General features: G+C 44.3%; 1 protein-coding gene and 1 non-coding gene across 11 annotated transcripts in view; both read right to left on the bottom strand.

The window, feature by feature from the left end:
* DIP2C (disco interacting protein 2 homolog C) overlaps positions 1–22409 on the bottom strand; it is a 415907-nt gene that overhangs the window by 18309 nt on the left and 375189 nt on the right. For 6 of the 10 annotated variants that reach the window (XM_053260637.1, XM_053260645.1, XM_053260642.1 and 3 more), the window contains 8 exons: positions 21771–21892; positions 20962–21073; positions 20756–20865; positions 19441–19571; positions 17236–17345; positions 15064–15191; positions 13805–13975; positions 4678–4739 (listed from right to left, as the gene is read on the bottom strand). In XM_053260637.1, the coding sequence (XP_053116612.1) occupies positions 4678–4739; positions 13805–13975; positions 15064–15191; positions 17236–17345; positions 19441–19571; positions 20756–20865; positions 20962–21073; positions 21771–21892 (946 nt within the window). Of the gene's footprint in view, positions 1–4677; positions 4740–13804; positions 13976–15063; positions 15233–17235; positions 17346–19440; positions 19572–20755; positions 20866–20961; positions 21074–21770; positions 21893–22409 lie in introns of those variants that run through there. The other 4 variants (XM_053260640.1, XM_053260643.1, XM_053260646.1 and 1 more) reach the window with 2 other exon arrangements.
* TRNAA-UGC (transfer RNA alanine (anticodon UGC)) lies at positions 20238–20309 on the bottom strand. The gene has a single exon. It is a non-coding gene; the product is annotated as a tRNA-Ala (tRNA).

Raw genomic sequence — 22409 nt, 5'->3', positions numbered from 1 at the left:
TAATCGCTTTTCAATGAGCTGTAAGGGTACCAACAAATTTGTCCACATGTATATATATCCCTGGCTGCTTAAGTCTGCCACCTGTATGGACTTGCTTTACAGCCAGAAGATGCTCAGGTTCAGACATTACTGAAGATGAAAAGGATAAGAATTCGGGGTGGGGGTGGGGATTAGGAACATGAAGAGGAGACATTAGGGGGAAAGAGAATGGGCCCATTGCTCAGTGGTAGAGCATCTGCTTTGCATGCAGAAGGTCCCTGGTTCCATCCCTGACATCTCCACTAGGGCTGGGAAAGGCTCCTGCCTGAAGCCTTGGAGAGCTGCTGCCAGTCAGTGTAGACAGTGCTGAGCTAGATGGCCCAGTGGTCTGACTCGGTATGAGGCCGCTTCCTGTGTTTCTAAAAGGCAATTTCTAAGCCATACAGGAAGTCATTTAGGATTTTGCGGTCCAACCCTAATCAACCCTTGTTGTTGTTGTTTTTTAAAGTGTCCTATGCTCATTATAGTCTTCTATTTTATTTTCCCCCCGTTTCCCTGTCCTGTTTTCATACTGTGCTATTTTTGCACACACGCTTGATGTGCCATGTTCTTGAGCCTTTTCCGAGGCAGTTCGAGTCTACACCCACGTTTGGTTTTTTTAAAATGCCATGGGCATGCCAAATAATACAGATTGGGAAAAGAGCAGGCATGCCTGAAATGTGATTCATGCGCTCCCTGCTGTAAAGGTCGCGTAGATCATATCTAGCAATTACCGAGAGGAATAGGCCCAATAACAGCATGAACCAGCAGTTCAGAAGCCAATGACTCTGCAACAGTCCATTTGTCAGTACAAGGATCACATAGAGGCTGCTCTGCACACCTAAGTTAGTAACCCCTGATTTTTAGCAAGCATGAACTGGCCAAGGGTTAAAGTCCGGGTGGACAACCTGTGCCTCTCCACCTGTTGTGGGACTACAACAACCATCACCCCCAGCCACAAGTGGCATGGTCTGAAGGCAGATTATGCAGCAACCTTGCTGAAGCCAAGCTGATCTGGTTGGTGCCTGGGAACCCTATACAGGACATCTTGAGTTCCATGGGGAAAAAGAGGGAGGATATGAGGAAGCTGGGTTAAAACAGCCTCTCCCTATTCCTCTGCCATTTGTAGGTGGTGAAATGGGGGAGGATTTCAGCAGTTTTTCCAAGGGGTGGAGACCTTTCCCAACAGAATACTTCTGCAAACAATGCTTTGCCACCAAATCACATTGTTTCTGAGGGGTGAGGCATGCTGGGGACAAAAGGGGAATGACCAGCCAGTGGCCACCAGGACATTTTCCCCGACTACGAGATTTGCAATGGTTAATGTATTGCAAACTGTGATGGAATAGTGCAATGGTTTCAAAACGAGAGTAGAGGGTTGTTTAATGCTTCGTTGTAAAGCTGGTAGCCATTCATATTTTCCGTCCGCTGAAACTTATCTTCCAGGCTGGAGTGTCCATATTCTCATTGAAACGCATTTATCTGCCGCATCTCCTGCTCCATTTGGGCCAATGGAGTCATGGAGTGTGTGTGATGTGACCACCTTTAGCTATATCTATAATCTCTCTGGTGCCTTGGACTAATCCACCAGCAGGGGGAAATGCTGTTCCCAAACAAGACCTTTCGTCAGTTGCATCCTTGCGCAAGTAGTTCCAGGAATATGTTTTTTGTTTTTTAATGTGTTTTAAATGGGGGAGTGAAAAGGAATCCTGTAGTGAGCCTGGAAGCGGGGAAGAGATGAACTGGCCTGCCCAAGTGGGTGTTCTCTTCCCTGGTGGCAGTGGCAGCCGGCAGCCCTGTCGCTCCCCCACCGGAGCTGCTGGGGGCAGCGGTAGCAACAGCAGCCTCTGCCACTCCTCCTCAGTTGGTGCCCCTCCGAGCCTTCTCCTGAGGAAAGAGGATGGCGGTGCGGCGCCTCCATAGAAATAAATAAATAAATAAATAAATGGGAGGGAAGAGGCGGAGGGGAGGCAAGCACTTCTTCAGTGAGGGCTGGGGGAATGCACAGAAGTAAATGAATCATGATTCCATTCAATGGGCTTCCTTTTAAGTAAGTGACCGTTCTCTCTCCCTGCCCTTTGCCTTGTAGTAAGCAGGTGGGATTGCATAGAAGCAAATGATTTAGTTCAATGGGCTTCCTCTTCAGTAAAAAGTGCACAAGAAAGGGCTGGGTTCAATAGAGCTCCCCCCCCCACTTCTGTAATGACAAGCTCAAGTTATATTGGAAGCAAGTGGGGGAGGAGGGAGGTGTGTGGTTTGGGATCTGTGGGGAGGAAAGGAGGGGGAAGCCAAGATTTCTCCCTGCCTGTTTCTCTCCCCGCGGCAAGAGGGTGGAAGAAGCAAGCGCGGGCGAGGGGTGATAACTGTCCATACTGCAAAACGCTACAACGCATTACATGTGGGGCAAGGCTCCCTACAACAGAAAAATATAGCTAGTTTCCTGCAGCACATTTAAAACATCATAGGGCAAAAACGCATCATTAAAATTTGAATCAAGGCATGGGAAATAGGAACGGCACCCTGCTGACCACGCAGCGACACCGATGTGGAAACACAGGCAATACCGCGGGGCACTTAGCGGATACATTGCAAGTACGTTGCATCTGGCAAACGCCCAGAAGGACTTTTGCTGCAGTTGTCAGTTTCATGGCAGTGGTGAAAAAAAGGGAGATCAGCCAAAGCAGTAACCCGGATGCCCGCCCCCCCCCCCCAACATTCTGAATTCCAGGTCTCTATTGAGTACTTTCAGCTCACTGCTAAAATTACATCAGGGAAATGGTCTGATCCATATCCCACTTTTTGTCTCTGTTGTAAATCTAACTCTCAGGAAAAGCACCCACGAGTACTGGATTTCTTCCACTGCTTTTAGTATAACTAAATGATCCATGCGTGATCACAGTCGCAGTCACCTTCCGAGTGCCACCCTCATGTTTCTCTCTTCCTTCCTTTTCACAGGATCAGGGGGAAAGAAAAGAAAAAGGATCGACGCAGCCCTGCGGCCGACTAACCTACTGAGCCATTCCCGGCATTCGAAGCCACGACACTAAGTAGCTTGCTGCATATTTAATACTCTCCAGTGTTGCCTAATGCATTTTGCTGAATTCAGCATATGCAGATGCATAATTCAAAATCCAATAAAAGCTTTAACCGGATCGACTTGCTGTGGGAAGAATGAAGCAAGGCAGTGCGACGTAGAACATGCCACATCACAAATTTTAAAAGGAGGGCACTCTGCCTGAAAGATACTTGAAGGGAGAGATCAGCAGCCAGAAGGGCCCTGCCGGGGAAGTCTTTACTACAATAAACAGGCCCCTGCAGGAATCACATTGGCGGCGTTTTTGTTTAATGTTCTCTCCACTCTGAGATAGCTGCAAGCATCCCGAGTTAAGACGACACATTAAATTTTAGGTGCTTGACAACAGTGATTCAGATCCCCCTTTTCACGCCCAACCGTATGCTGCTTTTATTAGGCAGAAACAGCAGCATCAAAACGACTGAGCCCAGGTTTGCAAGGCATGAATGGGTAACAAAAGAGGAACGGCCCATCTCTAAAGAGGGAAATGTACCGGCAATAAAAACTGGCACAAAACTTTGCTAAATAACAGAGCAAGAGAGAGAGAGTGCTCACACTATGAAAACCGAGCATGCAGGATGAGAGGATAAAGAAAAAGCAACCCACATTAAGAAGAGAGGAACTGGCTCTGAAGGCTTACATCTTTTCGGTATATTACCACTTTGCTCTGTGTCAGGTTTCCTCCTACCCTCCAATGCACAATAGTGTCTATATCGCCCACTGTTACTCTATTATGGCCAGACCTCAAGAGCCTTTGGTGATGGACTTTAAAAAAGATTTTTAGAAGTCTACGCATATCGCGGTCTACCAGAGTGCCCTTTATCTGCACATTTACACTCTCTACCAACACAAAGGAGTGAGCCCAAACTTCTATTTGGCAGGAACCACGCCAATTCTTCTTTGGCAGCTTGCTCTTTTGTATACTTAACACTTCTTTCCACCAGTTGATCTGCAAGGCTAGACTGACAGGACTCGTGCGTGCATGTGTGTGTGTAATTGTTAAATAGTGTTTAACTCATCACCTTGCCGTAATATGAAGACTAATTTCAGAGTTTATGGCCATTTAGTTACCCCAAATTTCCATTTCAGTTCTTTCAAAACTCTCTTGATGAGTGTCACGTAGTCCGGGCAACCCGTTAGTCAATTACTCCTCAAAAATCACCGTCAGCTCTATTTAACATTGTTCTTGATAGACATTTCTCGAAAACTATGAACTGCAGTGGAGATGGACACAAAGAGCTCATTTGGCTTCCTTGTTATTTCTTCTTCCTCTCCCTTCTGTTTTCCTTTTAAATACTGTCACTAAACACTCCCACTGCTTCTTCAACTCTTTTCTCGCTTCTGTGCATAAATTATGATTTGATTATGCAAACAAAGATCAGATAGAGGAGGCTTCAAAAAAGAGAGTTCGCAAAAGACAGCTTAGAAAGTGAGAGAGAGGAGTTAATTCTGTGATTTGCTAATAATTTCAAAGTCAGAGGTAGGTCGATATTATGAGACAATGGTGCATTGTTTCCTCCCTGTTAATCTCTGTATGCATTTTCTAGTGTGAATATTGCAAAATTAAAACAAAAACAAAACTATACCTGTCATGTCTTAGGGCCCTCATGTCAACATACACAGTGGTTGGATCTGGCCCAGATGTCCCCTGCAAAAGAATATATTTTAGTTAGCACTTGCATAGAATAGGTCTTCTGAACCTATCAAGCCAAACATTCATTTCACTTACCTTTAAAAATTTAAAAAAAGAAAACGTATTAAACTCTCCAATTAAAGATTGGACATTGAACACATTAGCATCAGTGGAGAGATAAAACTAATCTTACATTACTGGGGGTAATCATTAACCCTTTGGCTGCCAGGATAAAAGTCTAGTTGTCTCCGTTATTGACGATGAGGGTCAACTTAAGCTTGACGCTAGTGAAAGGTTGGCTACTGGCCCATTCCTACACACACATTATTATAATATTGGCAAAATACAAAGGTATGCAGGAACTGAAAACACATGGTTGGGAATGGCAGGATGGTCACACGTGCAAAAAAAGTATTTAAAGCTGATGGCATCAAAAGGGCAGGACATGTGATATTGATAAGATATGGACCAAAGAGATATAAGCAGTTATTCTGTTCCTTCATTATCAACTCACTCACTATATGTTTAATAAGCACTGATTTTTTTCAGGTAAACTCTTCCAAAAGTAAACAGGTTATTAATCCGAAGCATTGGCACTGCCCACCTAGTAGACATTTCCATGTTTCCCATAACTTTGACCTCGTCACCTTAAATTCCACAATAGATTTTCCCTTGCCCAAGTGCTTAGACTCATAGAAGGTTTTCTTCTGAACTTTCTAAGGTTCTGTTATGCACTTGACTGCTGCCCAGCAGAAACTAGAAGGACGCGGTTGACGTATTGGCCTGAAGTACTGTAGGACAGGGCTACTTGCTTTGGAAATCTGACCAGTCAAACCCCATCTGTTTTCTAACCAGATTGGGTACACGATACAACAGCAGCTTTGCAGCTCCAGCCCCAAAGATCACTTCCCAAAATGCATCTGTACATGTTAAGTGTGCAGCATTCAAACATCTAATCATGTAAATATGACACACACATTTGCGCAAAGTGTACAGTCTACAGGTACACCCATCACGGAACCACGGTTGACTGCAGCTCCTTGTTATATGTTAGTACACTGGGTATCATCAAACTTGAGTTTGAATCCCTGTAAATGTAAAAATGGCCTTAAAACCAGTGCAACATCGCAAATCAGTGTGTGTGGTGTAGTGATCAGAGTGTTGGACTTGGACCAGGGAGACCGGAGTTCAAATCCCCACTCAGCCATGAAAGCCACTAGGTGACTCTGGGCCAGTCACACATCTCAGCCTAACCTACCTCACAGGGTTGTTGTGAGTATAAACATAACCATGTACACTGCTCTGGGCTCCTTGGAGAAAGAGCAGGATATAAATGTAATAATAAACAAAGTAAATAAAAATAAACCAGGATTCGATGTGGATATCTGGGGGCATATGCAAGAAGGGACAGATGCCAACTACCTTGCACACAGACGCCCCGTTGAGACACTATGTTGCACACGTGTACAGGTGACTGTGCACCCGTACAAGTTTCTGTGTGAATGAGTGTACCTGCATTCATTTTAAAAGTGAACCTGGCCTCCTGAAATGCAGGATACAGACAGAAAAGAAGAAGTGTATTGCTGTTCCTGCATTCAAAATAATGTGTGAATAACTATACCTGTGTACATATCTGCACACTGTACACGTGTTGTATGAGCGCAGAACATAATGTGTGTGCATAGGGCTAGTGAGGATTTTTAAAAAGACAAAGAAACATGACACTCCTTTTAGGTTTTGGCAGTGCTTTGCTGGCAATATATTTCCCCTGTGCTCTTTTTGTACAGATAGACAGACTTCTATCCCGAAGAGGGCATGGGACATCGAAACAAGGAACACTAACACCCATCAGCATCCCACCACCAAGACAGCAAGAGAGACTTACAGGAGAGGCAACATGCACATTAAGCCACGTCAGCTAGTTATGAAGCCAACACAAGACACCAAGTCCTATCTAGCCATTTACAGGGTGTGGTTTTCAGTGTGCTAATAGACTCAGCAGTGTAACAGACTAGCGCTGAGTGGAGAAGCTCATTTCAGGCATCATTAATGGAGTGAGGGGGAGAGAGAGCCAAGCTATAAATGTTACTGGGGGAAATGTTTTTCATAGTTGACCAGAACCAGTTTATCCAATTGAGACAGTCTGAACATGCAAGCTCAACTTGGGCTTTGTTTGTCTCAAGAGCTTTTGCATACAGCTGTATCCGGATCAAAGCAACAGATTCGGTTCCCTCCCCAGGCGCTGCGCGGAAGGATTCTGAAACCGGATCCCTCCACAAAGAACCTCCAGACTCCATCTAGTCTGTCCCACTGTTAGGAGAGGATAGGTGGGTATTTTAGGCAACACGGAAATCCCCTACCTGCTCAGCCAGTTTCCCCAGCCTGTGTGGCTGCAGTAGGAGGAATAGGAGGGATATGGGGAGAAGGAAGACAGTAACACATGAAAAAAGAATTTTTAAAAATGGGAGTGGAAGTTGGGAGGGCGAGACAGAAGATAATGTGAAAAGCAAGGAGCAAAATAAAAAAGGGGGAGAAACCATGTCAAAAATGGGAATCTTACAAACTAAATTGTTATATTATTGAAGGTTAAAGGAAAAAAAATGAGGTGTCAACATTTTAGTAGAGCAAACAGAAGAGACAGTAATAAACACGCTAAGTGTTGACAAACAGAACTGAGCCATTTAAAAGACAGTACAGACTATATTGTTAGCAGACTGTGTGTCCCGAGAATTTGCACAGTCTCTCAAGTGAAATACAATGAAACACTGCAGCCTAACTTTGCATTTCTAAAAGTTCTGAGACACACAGAGACATACTTCTCCTAAATTATATATGGACATTGAATCTGCTTTATACTGAATCAAAACATCGGTCCATGTGGTGACATATTGACAACACCGAGGTAGCCAGTGGCAGTTGGGGTGGCGGTGGGGGCACAGCGGAAGGCGGAGTATACCTCTAAAGCTTGGTAAAAGCTCCTGCCACCGCCTCCTGGCGTCCCACACAGCCAACCAGCCATGTGCCCCACTGCCGCTGCCCAGTGGCTGATGAACATACGCGGTAGTGCAGTGACCATCTGAAGAGTCCCCTTGAGCCTTCAAAGAGCTGTCGTGTATGAGCATGGTGTGCAGTTGGTTGGCTGGCCCCAGGGCCATCCTCAGAGATCCCTGGCGGGGTGTGGGGCCCGGGGCAAATCAGCCAGTGTGGGCCCCCTTCCAGTTAATTCTAATGGGGGTTCAAAGAGCAGGGCCCGGGGCAGTCACCCTGCTTGCCATGCCCGAAGGACAGCCCTGGCTGGCCACCAGGATACTGGGCAGCAGTGGGAGGTTTTGCCAGGCACTGAAGGTATGCTCCACCTCCCACTCTGCACTCCTGCCCCAGCTTCTACCAGCCACCTCCTGGCAGCAGCTTCTTGTGGTTTCAGGCAAGCATCTTTCCCTAACCTATTAGAAGATACCTGGGGCTGAACCTGGGATCTTCTGTATGTGAAACCTGTATTCTACCACTGAGCTTTGGCCCCTTCCCATAGACACGCTAGACATTTAGGTGGCTGGGAGTGATGGGAGTTGTAGTCCAAAAACAGCTGGAGGGCTGAAGTTATGCAGTCCTGCATTGAAGGAAATAGACAAATGAGACCAACAAAATATAACCTAAGTATGTAGTACACCGCTCTGGGCTCCTTGGAGGAAGAGCGGGATATAAAATGTAAAAATAAAATAAAATAAAAATAAAAAATAAAATACTCCACAGGGAAGCTGTCCTGCTCAAAGGAAGAGTAACTGAACAGCTGCTTCCATTCATTTAAGTTGAGCAGGACAATTTCTAAGTAGCACATACCCCATGTTAATTAGTGGAAAGTGGAGTGCCTCCAAAATATTGTGGGATGGCTCTGGCTTTCATGGGTGTCTGGGCTCTACAAAATCAACATGTTCTTGATGTCTCCAAAAAGCTTAAAATAAAAGCTCTCAATCCAAAGCTCTATAGGAACTCCACCATCTACACAGAACGCTGCATGTGTGAGGGTATCCAGTTCATGTCAATTGCAGAGGCAAGTCCATTGGCATAATCAGTGTGTGTGCATCAAGATGAGCCTGTCACAGAAGAGGATAAGGATACTCTTGTTTGAGGAGGAACTAGAAATGCACCAGAGCTCCAGACACCCAAGGGGTTATTGTAGGGGTGTTAAACTCCAGCTGTCCAGTTGTTCGTGGCCTACAACTCCCATCATCCCCAGTCACAGTGGCTAGTAGCAAGAGAGGATGGGAGTTGTAGGCCAACAGCAGCTGGAAGGCCACAGTTTGACACCCCTGTGTTACTGGGATTCCATCACACTAGAAATGTTTTCTACTGAGGATCAAGGAGGAGGACTATTTTGAAGGATTTCACCTCTCTCCCTTCCACTTAAGCTACGTAATACAGCTCTAGCCCAACACACTCAGTAGTTGATGGAAATGAAGCTAAGAGTGACAGGATGGTTATAATTAGCCTACAATATACACTGACTGTGCACCCTAGAACACATCCAATGTGACTTTGCAGTTGTGCACTGCATGGAGTTGTGCACTACCAGTAAGACTGCCAATGGAAGGCTTCTTTCCTAGAAGCCCTGTCTGTTGTTACTGATCTTCCAAGTGAGATATCCTCTGGTGAAACTTTCCAAGAAACTCCAGAATACCATTTGAAAGGCACTGGCTTATGGTACTGTGAGACTCAAAGATGCCACAGAAACCCACAACATTTAACAAATCACACTTAACCCATGATTATTAGCACTAACGAAGTTATGCTGCTTGCTTACATCCCCAAAATAAGAGTAGCAAAACACCAAAACTGCATATTGCCTCCACCACAGCAGATCAACTGATCCCACTCTCTGCCATTTTCTTCCCTGAGGCAGAGAAGCTTTAAAGCTTCCCCATCCTTTTATTTGCAAAAGAAGAAGAAGAAGAAGAAGAAGAAGAAGGAAATCTGCAGGTAGCAGCAGATGATAGCACAGAAACACAGAGAGGAATTGCAGAACAGTTTTTTGGTGATCAGTAGTGTTCCACAGCCTACAATCCTTTTCAATGCTACTATCAATCATATTCCCCCTCCCTGGTGCCCCCTTCATCACAGCATGACAAAAATGCAGACTAAAAATAAAATAAAGTAAGATAAATATAAAAATAATTTAAAAAAAAACCCCAAATAACAACAACAAAAACAAAAACAACAATAATAATGTTTGGATATTCTGTTTCCAAGCTGAAAAGTATGTACATACAGGTGAAACTCGGAAAATTAGAATATCGTGCAAAAGTCCATTAATTTCAGTAATGCAAATTAAAAGGTGAAACTGATATATGAGACAGACGCATTACATGCAAAGCGAGATAAGTCAAGCCTTAATTTGTTATAATTGTGATGATCATGGCGTACAGCTCATGAAAACCCCAAATCCACAATCTCAGAAAATTAGAATATTACATGGAACCAATAAGACAAGGATTGAAGAATAGAACAATATCGGACCTCTGAAAAGTATGCAGTGTACTGTGCTTGATTGGCCAGCAAACATGCCTGACCTGACCCCATAGAGAATCTATGGGGCATTGCCAAGAGAAGGATGAGAGACATGAGATCAAACAATGCAGAATTGCTGAAGGCCGCTAATGAAGCATCCTGGTCTTCCATAATACCTCATCAGTGCCACAGGCTGATAGCATCCATGCCATGCCGCATTGAGGCAGTAATTGCTGCAAAAGGGGCCCAAACCAAGTACTGAATACATATGCATGCTTATACTTTTCAGTGGTCCGATATTGTTCTATTCTTCAATCCTTGTCTTCTTGGTTCCATGTAATATTCTAATTTTCTGAGATTGTGGATTTGGGGTTTTCATGAGCTGTACGCCATGATCATCACAATTATAACAAATTAAGGCTTGACTTATCTCGCTTTGCATGTAATGCGTCTGTCTCATATATCAGTTTCACCTTTTAATTTGCATTACTGAAATTAATGGACTTTTGCACGATATTCTAATTTTCCGAGTTTCACCTGTATACAATTGATTTAGATAAATGTGTTTTACAAGCTGTGTTCTCTCAGTGCAAAACTGAAGATTATATATGTGCATATGGATATTATAAATTACGATCACTGTACTGGAATCTAAGATGGCACATAACATTTATAGACACAAGTACACTCTACGCTATCATTGTGACCTTCAACACCCTTCATAGCCAACCTATCTAGTGTCCCAGGTAATCGAGCCATACTGCTGATAGAGACAGGCAGATGGGAAACAGTCACAACTGGTGGTACATCCCTGCCACAATCACTTTAAGACAGTCCCCAGATGATACTGGACTACCACTTCCATCATCCCTTCGGCCACTGCAGATGGGGATGTTGAGTGTTGTAGTTCAATAACATCTGAGGGGGCCCAGGTTTGAGAACCCTTCTTTTAAGAAGTCCTGGGTGATGCCTAGGGCAATTTGCTGCAATAATACAAAAGACAGACACTTCCTCCAACAATATATGATCTCAAAGAGAACCATCATCTTCCATACATCATCTTGCCATTTTAATATTGCTAGGGAAAACAGCTGTGATGTTATCCCCACAGTGAAAAATCTTCACTCTGGAGAAATATATGAATACCTGATATTCCCAGTCCATCCTATTTGTCACTGTGCAGAAGGGCACTTACTTTCTCTCACAGAAATGAATTGTTCCTACTGTAGCACCCAGAAATACCCAGAATAGCCAGAAATATCTGCTTCTGTGGGTAACTTGATGTCCGCAGTTAGAACAATCCCTTTCTGACAAATGGAAGTAGCACTTTGGGCTCTCAGAATGTCAAAACTGATGCTAATTAGCAAGACAGTGCAAATCAAACACTGCATTTTCAACACAAAAGAAAAAAGAAAGAAATGGCATTCAGCAAAAAGCAGGATTGCATATCTTGATTACTCTTCTGCAAGGTGGGCCAGTAACAATTCAGAAGGAGGTTTGCTAATTTTCTTATATTCAAATCAGATTAAACTAAGTCAGATGGGTATACTTACTTACTTAATACGAATATTTATATACCGCTCTTCAACAAAATTCTCAAAGCGGTTTACATAGAAAAATAAATAATACATAAATTTATAAGATGGTCCCCTGTCCACAAAGGGCTCACAATCTAAAAAGAAACATAAGGTAGACATCAGTAATAGCCACTGGAGGGATGCTGGGCTGGGGTTGGATAGGGCCAGTTGCTCTCCCCCTGCTAAATATAAGAGTACCACCACTTTAAAAGGTGTCTCTTTGCTCAGTTAGCTAGCAGAATTCACATTCTTTGCAGAAACTCTCCGCTCCTACTCCAAATACTCAAAAGGTTGTTTTCCAGGCAGGAAGAGTCTAGGTTCCACCCAACAGATGTCCTTTACTCAGCTACAGCAGCTCGGATATTCCTGGGAGCAGAATATCAACAACTCTAGAAAATAACCTATTCCACATTGGAGGCTAGCCATATTTGGAGCTCAGCCTCAACCTCTGCTATGCAGCAGGAAAGGAAAAGGAAGTATCAGATGCTGAACCTCTCCGGATTGCTCTATCATAGAGCATATGAAAGGGAAGAGAGCTCCTAAGTCAAAAGGTCATAACCGATATCTTCCACACCAGGAAAGACGCCTTCCTAAGCAAAAATATTTTTGAAGGCACATTCAAACGGGCAAATCTACATGTGCTTTCTGAAGCAGTGCAGCCAAAATGTGGACTATACCACATGCACTTGCAGAATGATTTGGCTCCTTAGAACGGCAAAATGAGAAGTTTAAAAGTTAGAGGAGAAAACCTACAACAGTTGAGAGATTGTAAAGCTAATGGCTAGGAATGCATACAAACCCAAAAGAAATGGTAATCACAATGGAAAAGCTTCCAAGAGATACAATCCAATCTCACACTGAGGAAGTGGGGGTGGGGGAGATCCACAAAACAGTGCTGGGAAGAGGAGATGTTCTTGGGAAAGCTCCTCTTGAAGCAAAAAAGGACATTTCACTCCTTTAAAAAGGAAGATTTTTTAAAATTCATAACTCATCAGCCGTCACGACTTTTTTCTAAGACTATATTTTATAGTTAAACATCCGCATGTACATGTTGTTGTTTCTGGTTGCTCATCCCCACATGTCATCTTAAGGCACATGGATGGTTTTCTCTCTCACTAAACCGCATTTCTAGAACAGTTACTATTTGTTGGTTTGATGCAAGAGTTGTTACAAAAATCGGCCAGAGAGCATGAGTGCTTTGGCACTCATGGTAGGGATAGGGGAGAAAAAAGGAGCCAAAATGTTATTTTAGGAATAGGTTAGAGCTGTAGTAAAAGAGTAGCTAGCCAATGGAATGATAAACCAGAGAACTCGTGGTTCAAACCTCACCAAGAGGCCTTCAGCAAACTACTATAGTTGACCCTCCATCCTGCATCAGCAATACAGAGGTAACAATAGCTGCCTAACTTACAGGGTTGTGGTGCACATGCTGAAAAAATGTGTGCAAAGTACTTTAAATAATCTGAAGCACAAATACAGTATTTTCCTTTAAAAAAAAAAACAAAAACCCTCTCCACCCGCTTTTACCACCTGCTGAAGGATGAATAGACATTTCCTTGATCTTTGACACAAGTTACAATAACCTACTGACACCTAAACAACATGGTTCTAAGAAGAATACACAAGACAGAATTTTAAAAGACTGTTCTTCACATGGGAAGAACTTGATTTTGAGATATTTTTGTAAAGTCCTTGGAAGAATAGCTTTGCCAACAATAAGGAGGCTGATTTTTTACAAGTTACAAATTTAGGAACTATCCACAGACTTTTACTGAGTTGCTTTAAAATATGGGGCAGAATAATTGCCATGAACATGATGTGAGGGCTTTATGGAGAATGCTCATTAACACACACAAACAAAAGGGGAAAAAAGTGTATTACTAGGATATGAAAGAGAAACATTAAGAACCACATGCATTGGTTAACCAAGTTAGTGAAACGTGGCCATTTCCCTATAGAAAGTGCTGCGTTTACAGTTGTTGCAAGGAGAAAGAGTCTTACCTGCAGACATATAGCTAGGTTTACTCTGCAGCCAAAGGATGTGCTGACGGCCCTGGGGTGTAGGCCCAGATCCTTAAAAAGCTTTGAAAAAGACTGTGTCAGAGCTATTCGGGGCCGTTCTTCTGCTACGACCACACAGGTCCGCACTCTTGAGAGGTCCAGTCCCCTTGCCTGGAAAGAGGGACAGAAACCAGGTAATCCCAAGTGTAGTGCCGGCATTTGTTCAGATTATTTCAGCATTTCAGGCTTGCATAGAAAACTCTTGCAACTTCAGGTTTTGCTGCAAGTTGAGGGTGGCCCTTTCATGAGGCAAAATGAGGCAATTGCCTCAAGCAGCAGATTACTGGGAGCCAGCAGGGCAGCAAGACACCAACTCCGCCACCATCAGAGCAGTCCTGAAGACCCAACTGAACCTTGCAAAGCTTTCAAGAAGCCCAAAGAGAGAAGATAAAGGCAGCCTTTAGTGCCTACTCTTGGGCACCACAATATTTTGGGCTGCCCCTGTTGCAATATTTTATTTATTTATTTGAGTTATATACCACCCCTCCAAAAATGGCTCAGGGAAGTTTACGTCAAAATAAAAACAAAACAATTAAAAATCAAAACTAAATCATTTAAACATTAAAATCATTAACATTTAAACCATTTAGAAGCAACATTAAAAATTTAAAACCATAAATCTAATTAAAAGCCTGGGTGAATAAATGTATCTTCAGTGCCTTTTAAAAAGTTGCCAGAGATGGGGAGGCTCTTATTTGTCCCCTCCCCACCCAGAATGGACTCCACCAGCAGCTGTCCCACCTGGCAACATCAGAGGGAGAGAAGCAACAACGTGGTCCCCTCCATCAGTTTGCATCAGCCTCCACTCATCACATACACTTCCTTTCTTTCTCCAAATGTGATAATTTACTAAGCATTCACAAACATCTGGAGTTTGCCCTGTGTCAGCTGCACAAAACTACTGGTGGTATATGAAAGAATCGATCATGTGCAAACCCCCCCCCAAAACCCTTGCTTTTGTGAATGTACACCAAAATGGCAGACTAACAGAGGTAAGCACCATTCCGTACTGAGCTCAGAAAAGAACCGAGGAACAGCAGGTGAGAATCTTACTATAAAAGAGGGGTGCTGCTGGTTCTGTTGATGATTTCTCTCAGTCCTTGATTAGTTTCTTCAATGAATGCATTCTGACTCCCACAGACGACAGCATGTCAACACTACAAAAAGCAGTACTGTGTGGGGAGAGAGAAATTCCTCACCTTCAGAGATTCTGTTTGTGAACCGAGTCCCTTGGTACAAAGCTCCATAACCGAGTAAGAGCAAAAGGTGTCCCTCACTTTGTACTGACTCACAGCCAGAAGCCAGAGAGCAGGGGTGGTCTCCAGTTCTGAGGGGGGAATCAAAATAGACTGGTGTCCTGAATAAACGCTGCAAAGATACAAGATTTGTTAACACACAACTGGAAATCTGCTTTGAGAGGCCAGAAGTTCGCAAATGTGAAAAGGAAATTTATTTGAACCAAACAATCAAGAAATGTATGTAAACCTATCTTGGGGAAGTCAGCCTAAGCAGGTAGACTAATAGTTAGCAGGGGAAGGATTATTTCAACGGTGGTACATGTTTTCCATCAGATACAACTGCCAGCAACAGCTCCGCCATGGAACCGTCTCGACGTGAGTCAGGTCTGAATTGGGCTTTAGTGCCTCACCAACCTTGCACATTTTTAGTAAGTTTGAATTCTTCTCATTGCAGCATCTGGACAACTTCTGCGATGCCACTGGGAGTTTAGGCAAAACAAGGCTCAAGTGACCAGTTCACACAGCGGTGCTCGCCATATGGTGCCCGTAACTATAACAGGTAGTTTGTCTATTTGACAAAGGGCCACTGAAAATCGATTATCATAGCTGTTTCCCCTGCATGACATTTTTGGGCAGGTTCACACATGCATGCTCACCACTTGATAATTACATCAAGTGGTAACTTTCATGTGTGCATGAGCTAAAATAACTCAAACACCAGGGACACTACTTTCAAATCACTTCACATTCCTGTCAGCCCCAAGGGTTTTCAACAGAGGCTGGTGACACACTCAGGTGTGAGTCACAACATCTTGAACAGTCAAATCATGTACATTCCTGCGTGAATGAACCCTTATTCTGTCAGCAAGTGGCAAGTCCGATGTTGGCTCCAAGTTACTAAAATAGAACAGATCACAATTCATAGCAGCATACCCAGATCAAAAACTGCAGCCTTGGGAAAGTTTGACATCTCCAGGTATTATACCTAAATCAACTATATCAGCTGAGTTGTGGGTTTTTTTTATCATACTTGGAAGCTATAAGAAGCAGAGTCTTCACAACAGTTGCTCCAGAGCAATGAAATGTACAACCTGTGGAAGAACAATCTGGCTCCATCCCGTCTGATATTTCACGAGCAGCTAAAGACTCCTGGATGATAGTTCTTATGCTTTGGGTTTGCCACTCCCATTTTTCTGTTCCACTGCTGTTGTTTTAGTTACTTTTATTTTGCCACAAACTGCTTTGAACCCACTTAATGAAAATCAGTATCTTAGGCCTGTGCTAGTGGGAATATCAGAACTCCCAATAGTGCAATTCCCTTCCCCCACCATGGGGAGGCAACCGATCTTGGGGCAATTGCCCCAGGCAGTATGGTGGTAGTGGTTGTTCTTGAAATCGCGACCCAACTCTGGTGCGGGGAAGGCTGGGTGGGGAGGCTGGAGAGGGTGCTGGGAGAATCCATGGGGAGCCATGCACAGGAGGCTGGGAATGAGCGCGGGTGTGCCTGGGGATCGCAGTTCCACCCAGAGCTTCTTCCATGGTGGCGGGGAGGGAATCACACTATTGAGAATTCCGGTACTCCCGACAGCCCAGGCCTACAGTAGATCAACTGGGCAAATAAACTACATGATTCTAACTTAAGAAACGTTGATTTTTGACCCTTTTCCCTTTCACATTCAAGAAGTGAGTTTATCAACTGGAAAACATGCTTGGCAGATGCTAACAGCTGTACATTTTAGAGGAATCAAGCAGGGGGGAGAATTAAAAGGGAAACTTGAAATTATTATTCGGAGATACACTGCAAATATAGTATGGGGTGGGCAGAATTGTGCGACAATAAATTCCAACATTACCCGTTCAGCACAAACAGCTAAGAGAAAAAACAAAAGTGTGCATGAACTCACATTGGCCTGACGATTTTTGCTATGTCCAGAATGCATCAATCTTTGACACATATCCCCAGGAAACCCTGCTGGAGCATGTGGCCAATTGATAGAATCTTTTTGTTTTCTTAAGGAGGTCTATTGCTCTGCTTTGCAAGGTTTCTTTTCATTATTATTTTATACCCTTTGGGACATAAAATAAAAACAAAAACAAAACTTTGCAAAACCATGCAATATACTCGAGACTTACCAACGGGCTGGCTCCATGCTCCAAGTAGGCTTTCCTTAGTGGTTTGGAAGTCGCAGAATGTTGCATTCTGGGACATCACAGTGGAGCAGGCCAGCAGAACTTCACAGCATCTACAACAGGGATAAGCGGTTAGTTTGGGGGCGGCTTGTGCCCAGATTGCACCCCTGGTGAGTGGCCATCCGATCCGTCATTCTTGATACTGCTGCAGCCGTGACGGATGGCAGTGATAACCAAACCTCAGCAAGGAAACTGTCCCAATCTGGGATCCTGACTTGAACGCCCATTTCTATTACTTCTGCTTTCTTTTCATGATGATCAAGAGGTTCATCGGAGACTTGAGAGAGTCAAAAAGGAAACACCTGAAGCAGCTTAGCTTTAATTTGTTTTATCTTCCCATATGTAAAAGAAGAGTATAATTTGTCATCTTGGATTTACAGAGGAGAAAAGAATTCCTTACAGCAGGAGTAGCTTGTCTATTCAAGAAAAGGCCACTGGAAATCAATTATCACAGCTGTTTCCCCTGCATTAATTATTTGGGCTGGTTCACACATGCATGTTCACCACTTGATAACTACACTGAGTCCCTAGATGCGGTTGGACTACAACTCCCAGCCACAAGGCAATGAGCTCCAGCATTAGCCACTCAGCACAAACAGCTAAAAGTTAAAGCAGATGTATCCATGACCTCACATGGATGATGGGGCTGGTAATCCAACAACATCCCTTCCTCTTCAGAATAAGGAAGCCATGCTACTATTTTCACAGCAGACAGAAGAGACTGAGAGGGCACATGCTGGGTTAATTTCCCATCGCTTAGAAGAGGCACGAAAAATGCCAACACATGGAAGAAAGGCCTGGGACTGCCTCGTGAGCTGCATGCATGTTTCTAGGGGACTCTGTCTGTTCAGTGAGCACATTAACTTAGAATCTCTTGTGTTTACTCTGTTCTGAGGTGGCCAAACTGAGGCTCCCATCTGTGGTTGGGCGTTGCAATCCAAGAGCACTGAGAGAGCCTCAGGATGGCCCCTCTGCTCTGCACCATCCCCGCCCAACGCTGAGAAAGGGGCATGGTCACCCCTACTAACTGCGCAAAGAGGCACCTTTTTGAAGTGGTGATTCTTTATTTAGCAGGGGGAGAGCAAGCGGCCCTATCCAACTTCACAGCACAGCATCCCTCCAGTGGCTGTTGCTGGTGCCTATCTTGTGTTTCTATTTAGATTGTGAGCCCTTTGGGGACAGGGGGCCATCTTTATTTGTTTGTTTATCTATCTATCTGTGTAAACTGCTTTGGGACCTTTTGTCAAGAAATGGTATAAAAATATTTGTCATATTCATATTGTAAAACCCCTAAGGCCCATGTCTCATCCCACTCTGGGTTCAATTCTGGGGTGGCGTATTACCTAAAGAGGCTCTTAAGAAGTGGAGGCCCAGAGGCAGAGATGCACAACTTTGGCCCTCCAGCTGCTGCTGGACTACAATTCCCATCATCCCTGGCTATTGGCCACTGAGGCTGGAGGTGATGGGACCTGTAGACCAACAGCTGGAAGGTCATAGAAACATAGGAAGCTGCCATATACCGAGTCAGACCATTGGTCTATCTAGCTCAGTATTGTCTTCACAGACTGGCAGCGGCTTTTCCAAGGTCGCAGGCAGGACTCTCTCTCAGCCCTATCTTGGAGAAGCCATGAAGGGAACTTGAAACCTTCTGCTCTTCCCAGAGCGGCTCCATCCCCTCAGGGGAATCTCTTACAGTGCTCACACATCAAGTCTCCCATTCATCTGCAACCAGGGCAGACTCTGCTTAGCTAAGGGGGCAAGTCATGCTTGCTACCACCAGACCAGCTCTCCTCTCCACAAGGTCAAAGTTGTGCAGCCCCATCCTATGGCTTTCAACTTCTAGGAATGCATATTAAAGAGAGTACTGCTTTAGCTCATTTCACCTTCTACAAAGAGTGGAAACTGCATGCTCCAAGAGTCCTGCCCTGCCTAATTCACTTCTAGCAGTATTGACCGCTCTCTCCTCTCTGATGCACCTGTTGATCACATCATCTAGAGATTGCTAGGTTGCTTGGTTTTCTTCCCCGGAGCCAACCAGCCAGCCTTTCACTCTCTCTCTCACACACACACACCTGTATACGTGCACACTTTACCTAGCAACAACATTTTTGTTTGGCGATGCCTGATGGTTCAGAGAGAGAAACTTACCTACAGAGGCACCAAAGGACAAACCCCAGTCCACAGTAAGGGTCCAAACAGATAGCAACTTCTCTAGAAGGATAAAGCTCACACTGCAGCTTAATAGAACGACAGAAGGCACTAGTGGCTGCATGAGACATCTGGAAGAGAACAGGGCAGTAATTAAGATGATAAACCATCTTGCTCCGTAGGTTCATTCTTGAACCACTGCCAGGCCTAAGTCAGTAACAGGATGGATAAAAATAAGCATCAGCTTACACCCCCCACCCCTAACCCCCAATCATTTATGCATAATGAAAATTAATGGGCTTTCCAAGGAGTATATTCAATCAACCACCACAAGAAAACAAAAGAGAGAATGACTCATCAGTGGCTTTGATTTTTAAGTTATCATGAGGCATTGAGTATAGCACTGAAGAAAGCGGGCTGTTTTGGGTTTTTTTGTTTTTTGTTTTAATGGTACAAAAACAAAACAAGAAGAGTGCCACTAAAATGGGATGGTTGTAATTCAATGGGAGAGAACACACTTTGCACACAGGAAGTCCCAGGTTCAATTCCCAGCACCCACAGTCAGGGGATGCCAGGTAGCATTCCTGGAACCTAGGAAGCTGCCTCATACTGAGCCAGACCAGTGGTCCATCGAGCTCAGGATTGTCTACGTTGACTGGCAGCAGCGATCCAAGGTTTCAGAGATGTGAGGACTTGGAAAAAAACTTGGGGGGAGGGAACCCCCCAGATCCTCCCCCCCCCGTTTCCCCCCAAGGCCTTCACATCTCTAGGCAGGAGTCTTTCCCAGCCTTACCTGGAGATGCTGCCAGGGATTGAACCTGGGACCTTCTGCATGCAAAGCAGATGCTCTACCACTGAGCTACAGCACCAAGTGAAATGTGTGGATAGAAGTTGGGTTGCCTTGGTGCAGAATTTAGAGGTTTCGGCACAGGAAACACATAGTAAGGAGTCCTGTCTATATGATCTTCTACCCATCCTGTGTCATCTTAAGTGGTGCAATGGGGAAATGCTTGACTAACAAGCAGAAGGTTGCCAGTTTGAATCCCCGCTAGTACTATATCGGGCAGCAGTGATATAGGAAGATGCTGGAGATGGCAATGGTAAACCCCTCCTGTATTCTACCAAAGACAACCACAGGGCTCTGTGGACGCCAGGAGCTGAAATCGACTTGACGGCACACTTTACCTTTACTTACCCATATGGTGGCTGGTCAAAGTCCACAATAATAAAGCTATCTACCTACCCCACCCATCTTCCTTCCTGCCACCTGCCATGTTTTATACAGCAACATTTAGTTTTGATATGGATTTTTTACCTTCACCCCTGCTAGCATTCCAGTTGTGGATACACTGAAATCGAGATAAGCCAGCATGTCGGGGTTAGAAGGTTTGTAGATCTGAGGAGGCCGCTTCTTTGGCAAATCATCTGGGGAGAAAAATGAAAGAGACGATTCGAGGGTATCTGTAAGATGCAATGATATTTTACCCAAAGATATGCCAACCCCAAGAGGAAAGCCCATACCTGTGTCTAATATAGGGGGCCACGTTCTGACATCCACTGCTGCCGCCGCCTCTCGTGATCGCAACAATTTACATATTAATTGTGTTGTCATTAAACAGGCAGAGCGACTCACCTGGGAGTTTCAGTAAAGAAAATGGGAAATAAGATCCAAATTGTCTAGCATAGAAAACAGTCTTAAGACGTTTACATTACGGGAGAAAAGATACTTAAAGCTTACAAGCAGCTTGTTTTAAAATACTTCTCCAAATAGGAAGACAGCACACACCCGCACACACAGATCTTGTGCAAGATCAAACTTTTGCAAGAGAACATTATTTATTTCCACTTTTTCTAGATGTCATTTTGGGATTCTATTAATCTGTGTTATTGTTGGATCTCAAAGTCCTTGGAACTGGTTCCAAGTGCTTTGTTGCATTTTAATCCCACCCCTCCCTCCAAGACAGTGTATAAGCTCCTTCCTCCACCCCAGTGTTACCCAAACAACACTGCAAGGTAGATTAAGCCAAGAGTAACTGGTCCAAAGACACCCAGTTGAGTTTCAGGGTGATTTGAACTCTGCGCCCCTCAGTCCTAACCCAGCACTTGAACCACTATACCACACTGGCTTTGGGTTGTGCTTGTCAGAGTAGCTGCCCCACTCCTGTGCTATGGGCACAAAGGGATGTGTGGGCAGTTCTCGGTTCAAAGGTGGGGATAGGGAATGTCAACAATCCCAATGGACATGCTTGAGCTCTTCGGAAGGCCTACATTTCTCCAGTTCCCTGCCACTGATTTCCCTTTTAGTGGAGCATTTTTATTAGCCGGCTGACCTCCACAATCATCTTCACTGTGGGCAACGTCGTTGCAATGTTCTGTGGATGGGGAGGTCGGACTGTGATTGGCACACACCCTGCGTACAAGCACCCATAAAACGCAGCAATCAGATCTATTCCTGCATGGAAAACAAAAAAGGGAGATGACAGTCTAGTTTAAAAGAGAGAGAGAGAGAATAATGTACAGCACAATCTTATGTAGGTCTACTCAGAGGTCAGTCCCACCAAATTATATGTATAGGACTGCATGCCATGTATGTATAGGACTGCATGCCAAATCACAGACCCCACTGATCAGCATAAATAGCATGACGAAACAGCTTTAACAAGATTAAAACAGCAGCAATCGTTTTGGGCAGACCCCTTTTTAGACCTTTATCAGTGTTGGTTGAGATTCATTAAGACAGGGCTACTGAAAACCTATTACATGTGCATGGCCATATCCTTTCATATCTATTGGCCAACATGCTGTGCAATGGAAAGTCAGCATGTTCAGACCTCCGAGGCTGTTGTGCACATGAAAAGGAGACCTGGAGAGGGCGTGTTGCAGAGGCAGGCAGGTGTACAACTATTTGAAATGCTACACAGGCACTTCCCACAGAACTAGTGCAATGCAAGTGCCTACACACAGTTTCA

Source organism: Hemicordylus capensis, chromosome 6, assembly GCF_027244095.1.
Source record: "Hemicordylus capensis ecotype Gifberg chromosome 6, rHemCap1.1.pri, whole genome shotgun sequence".
NCBI lineage: Eukaryota > Metazoa > Chordata > Lepidosauria > Squamata > Cordylidae > Hemicordylus > Hemicordylus capensis.
The sequence above is the reverse complement of the archived record's forward strand: the minus strand, read 5'-3'. Positions and strand labels throughout refer to the sequence as shown.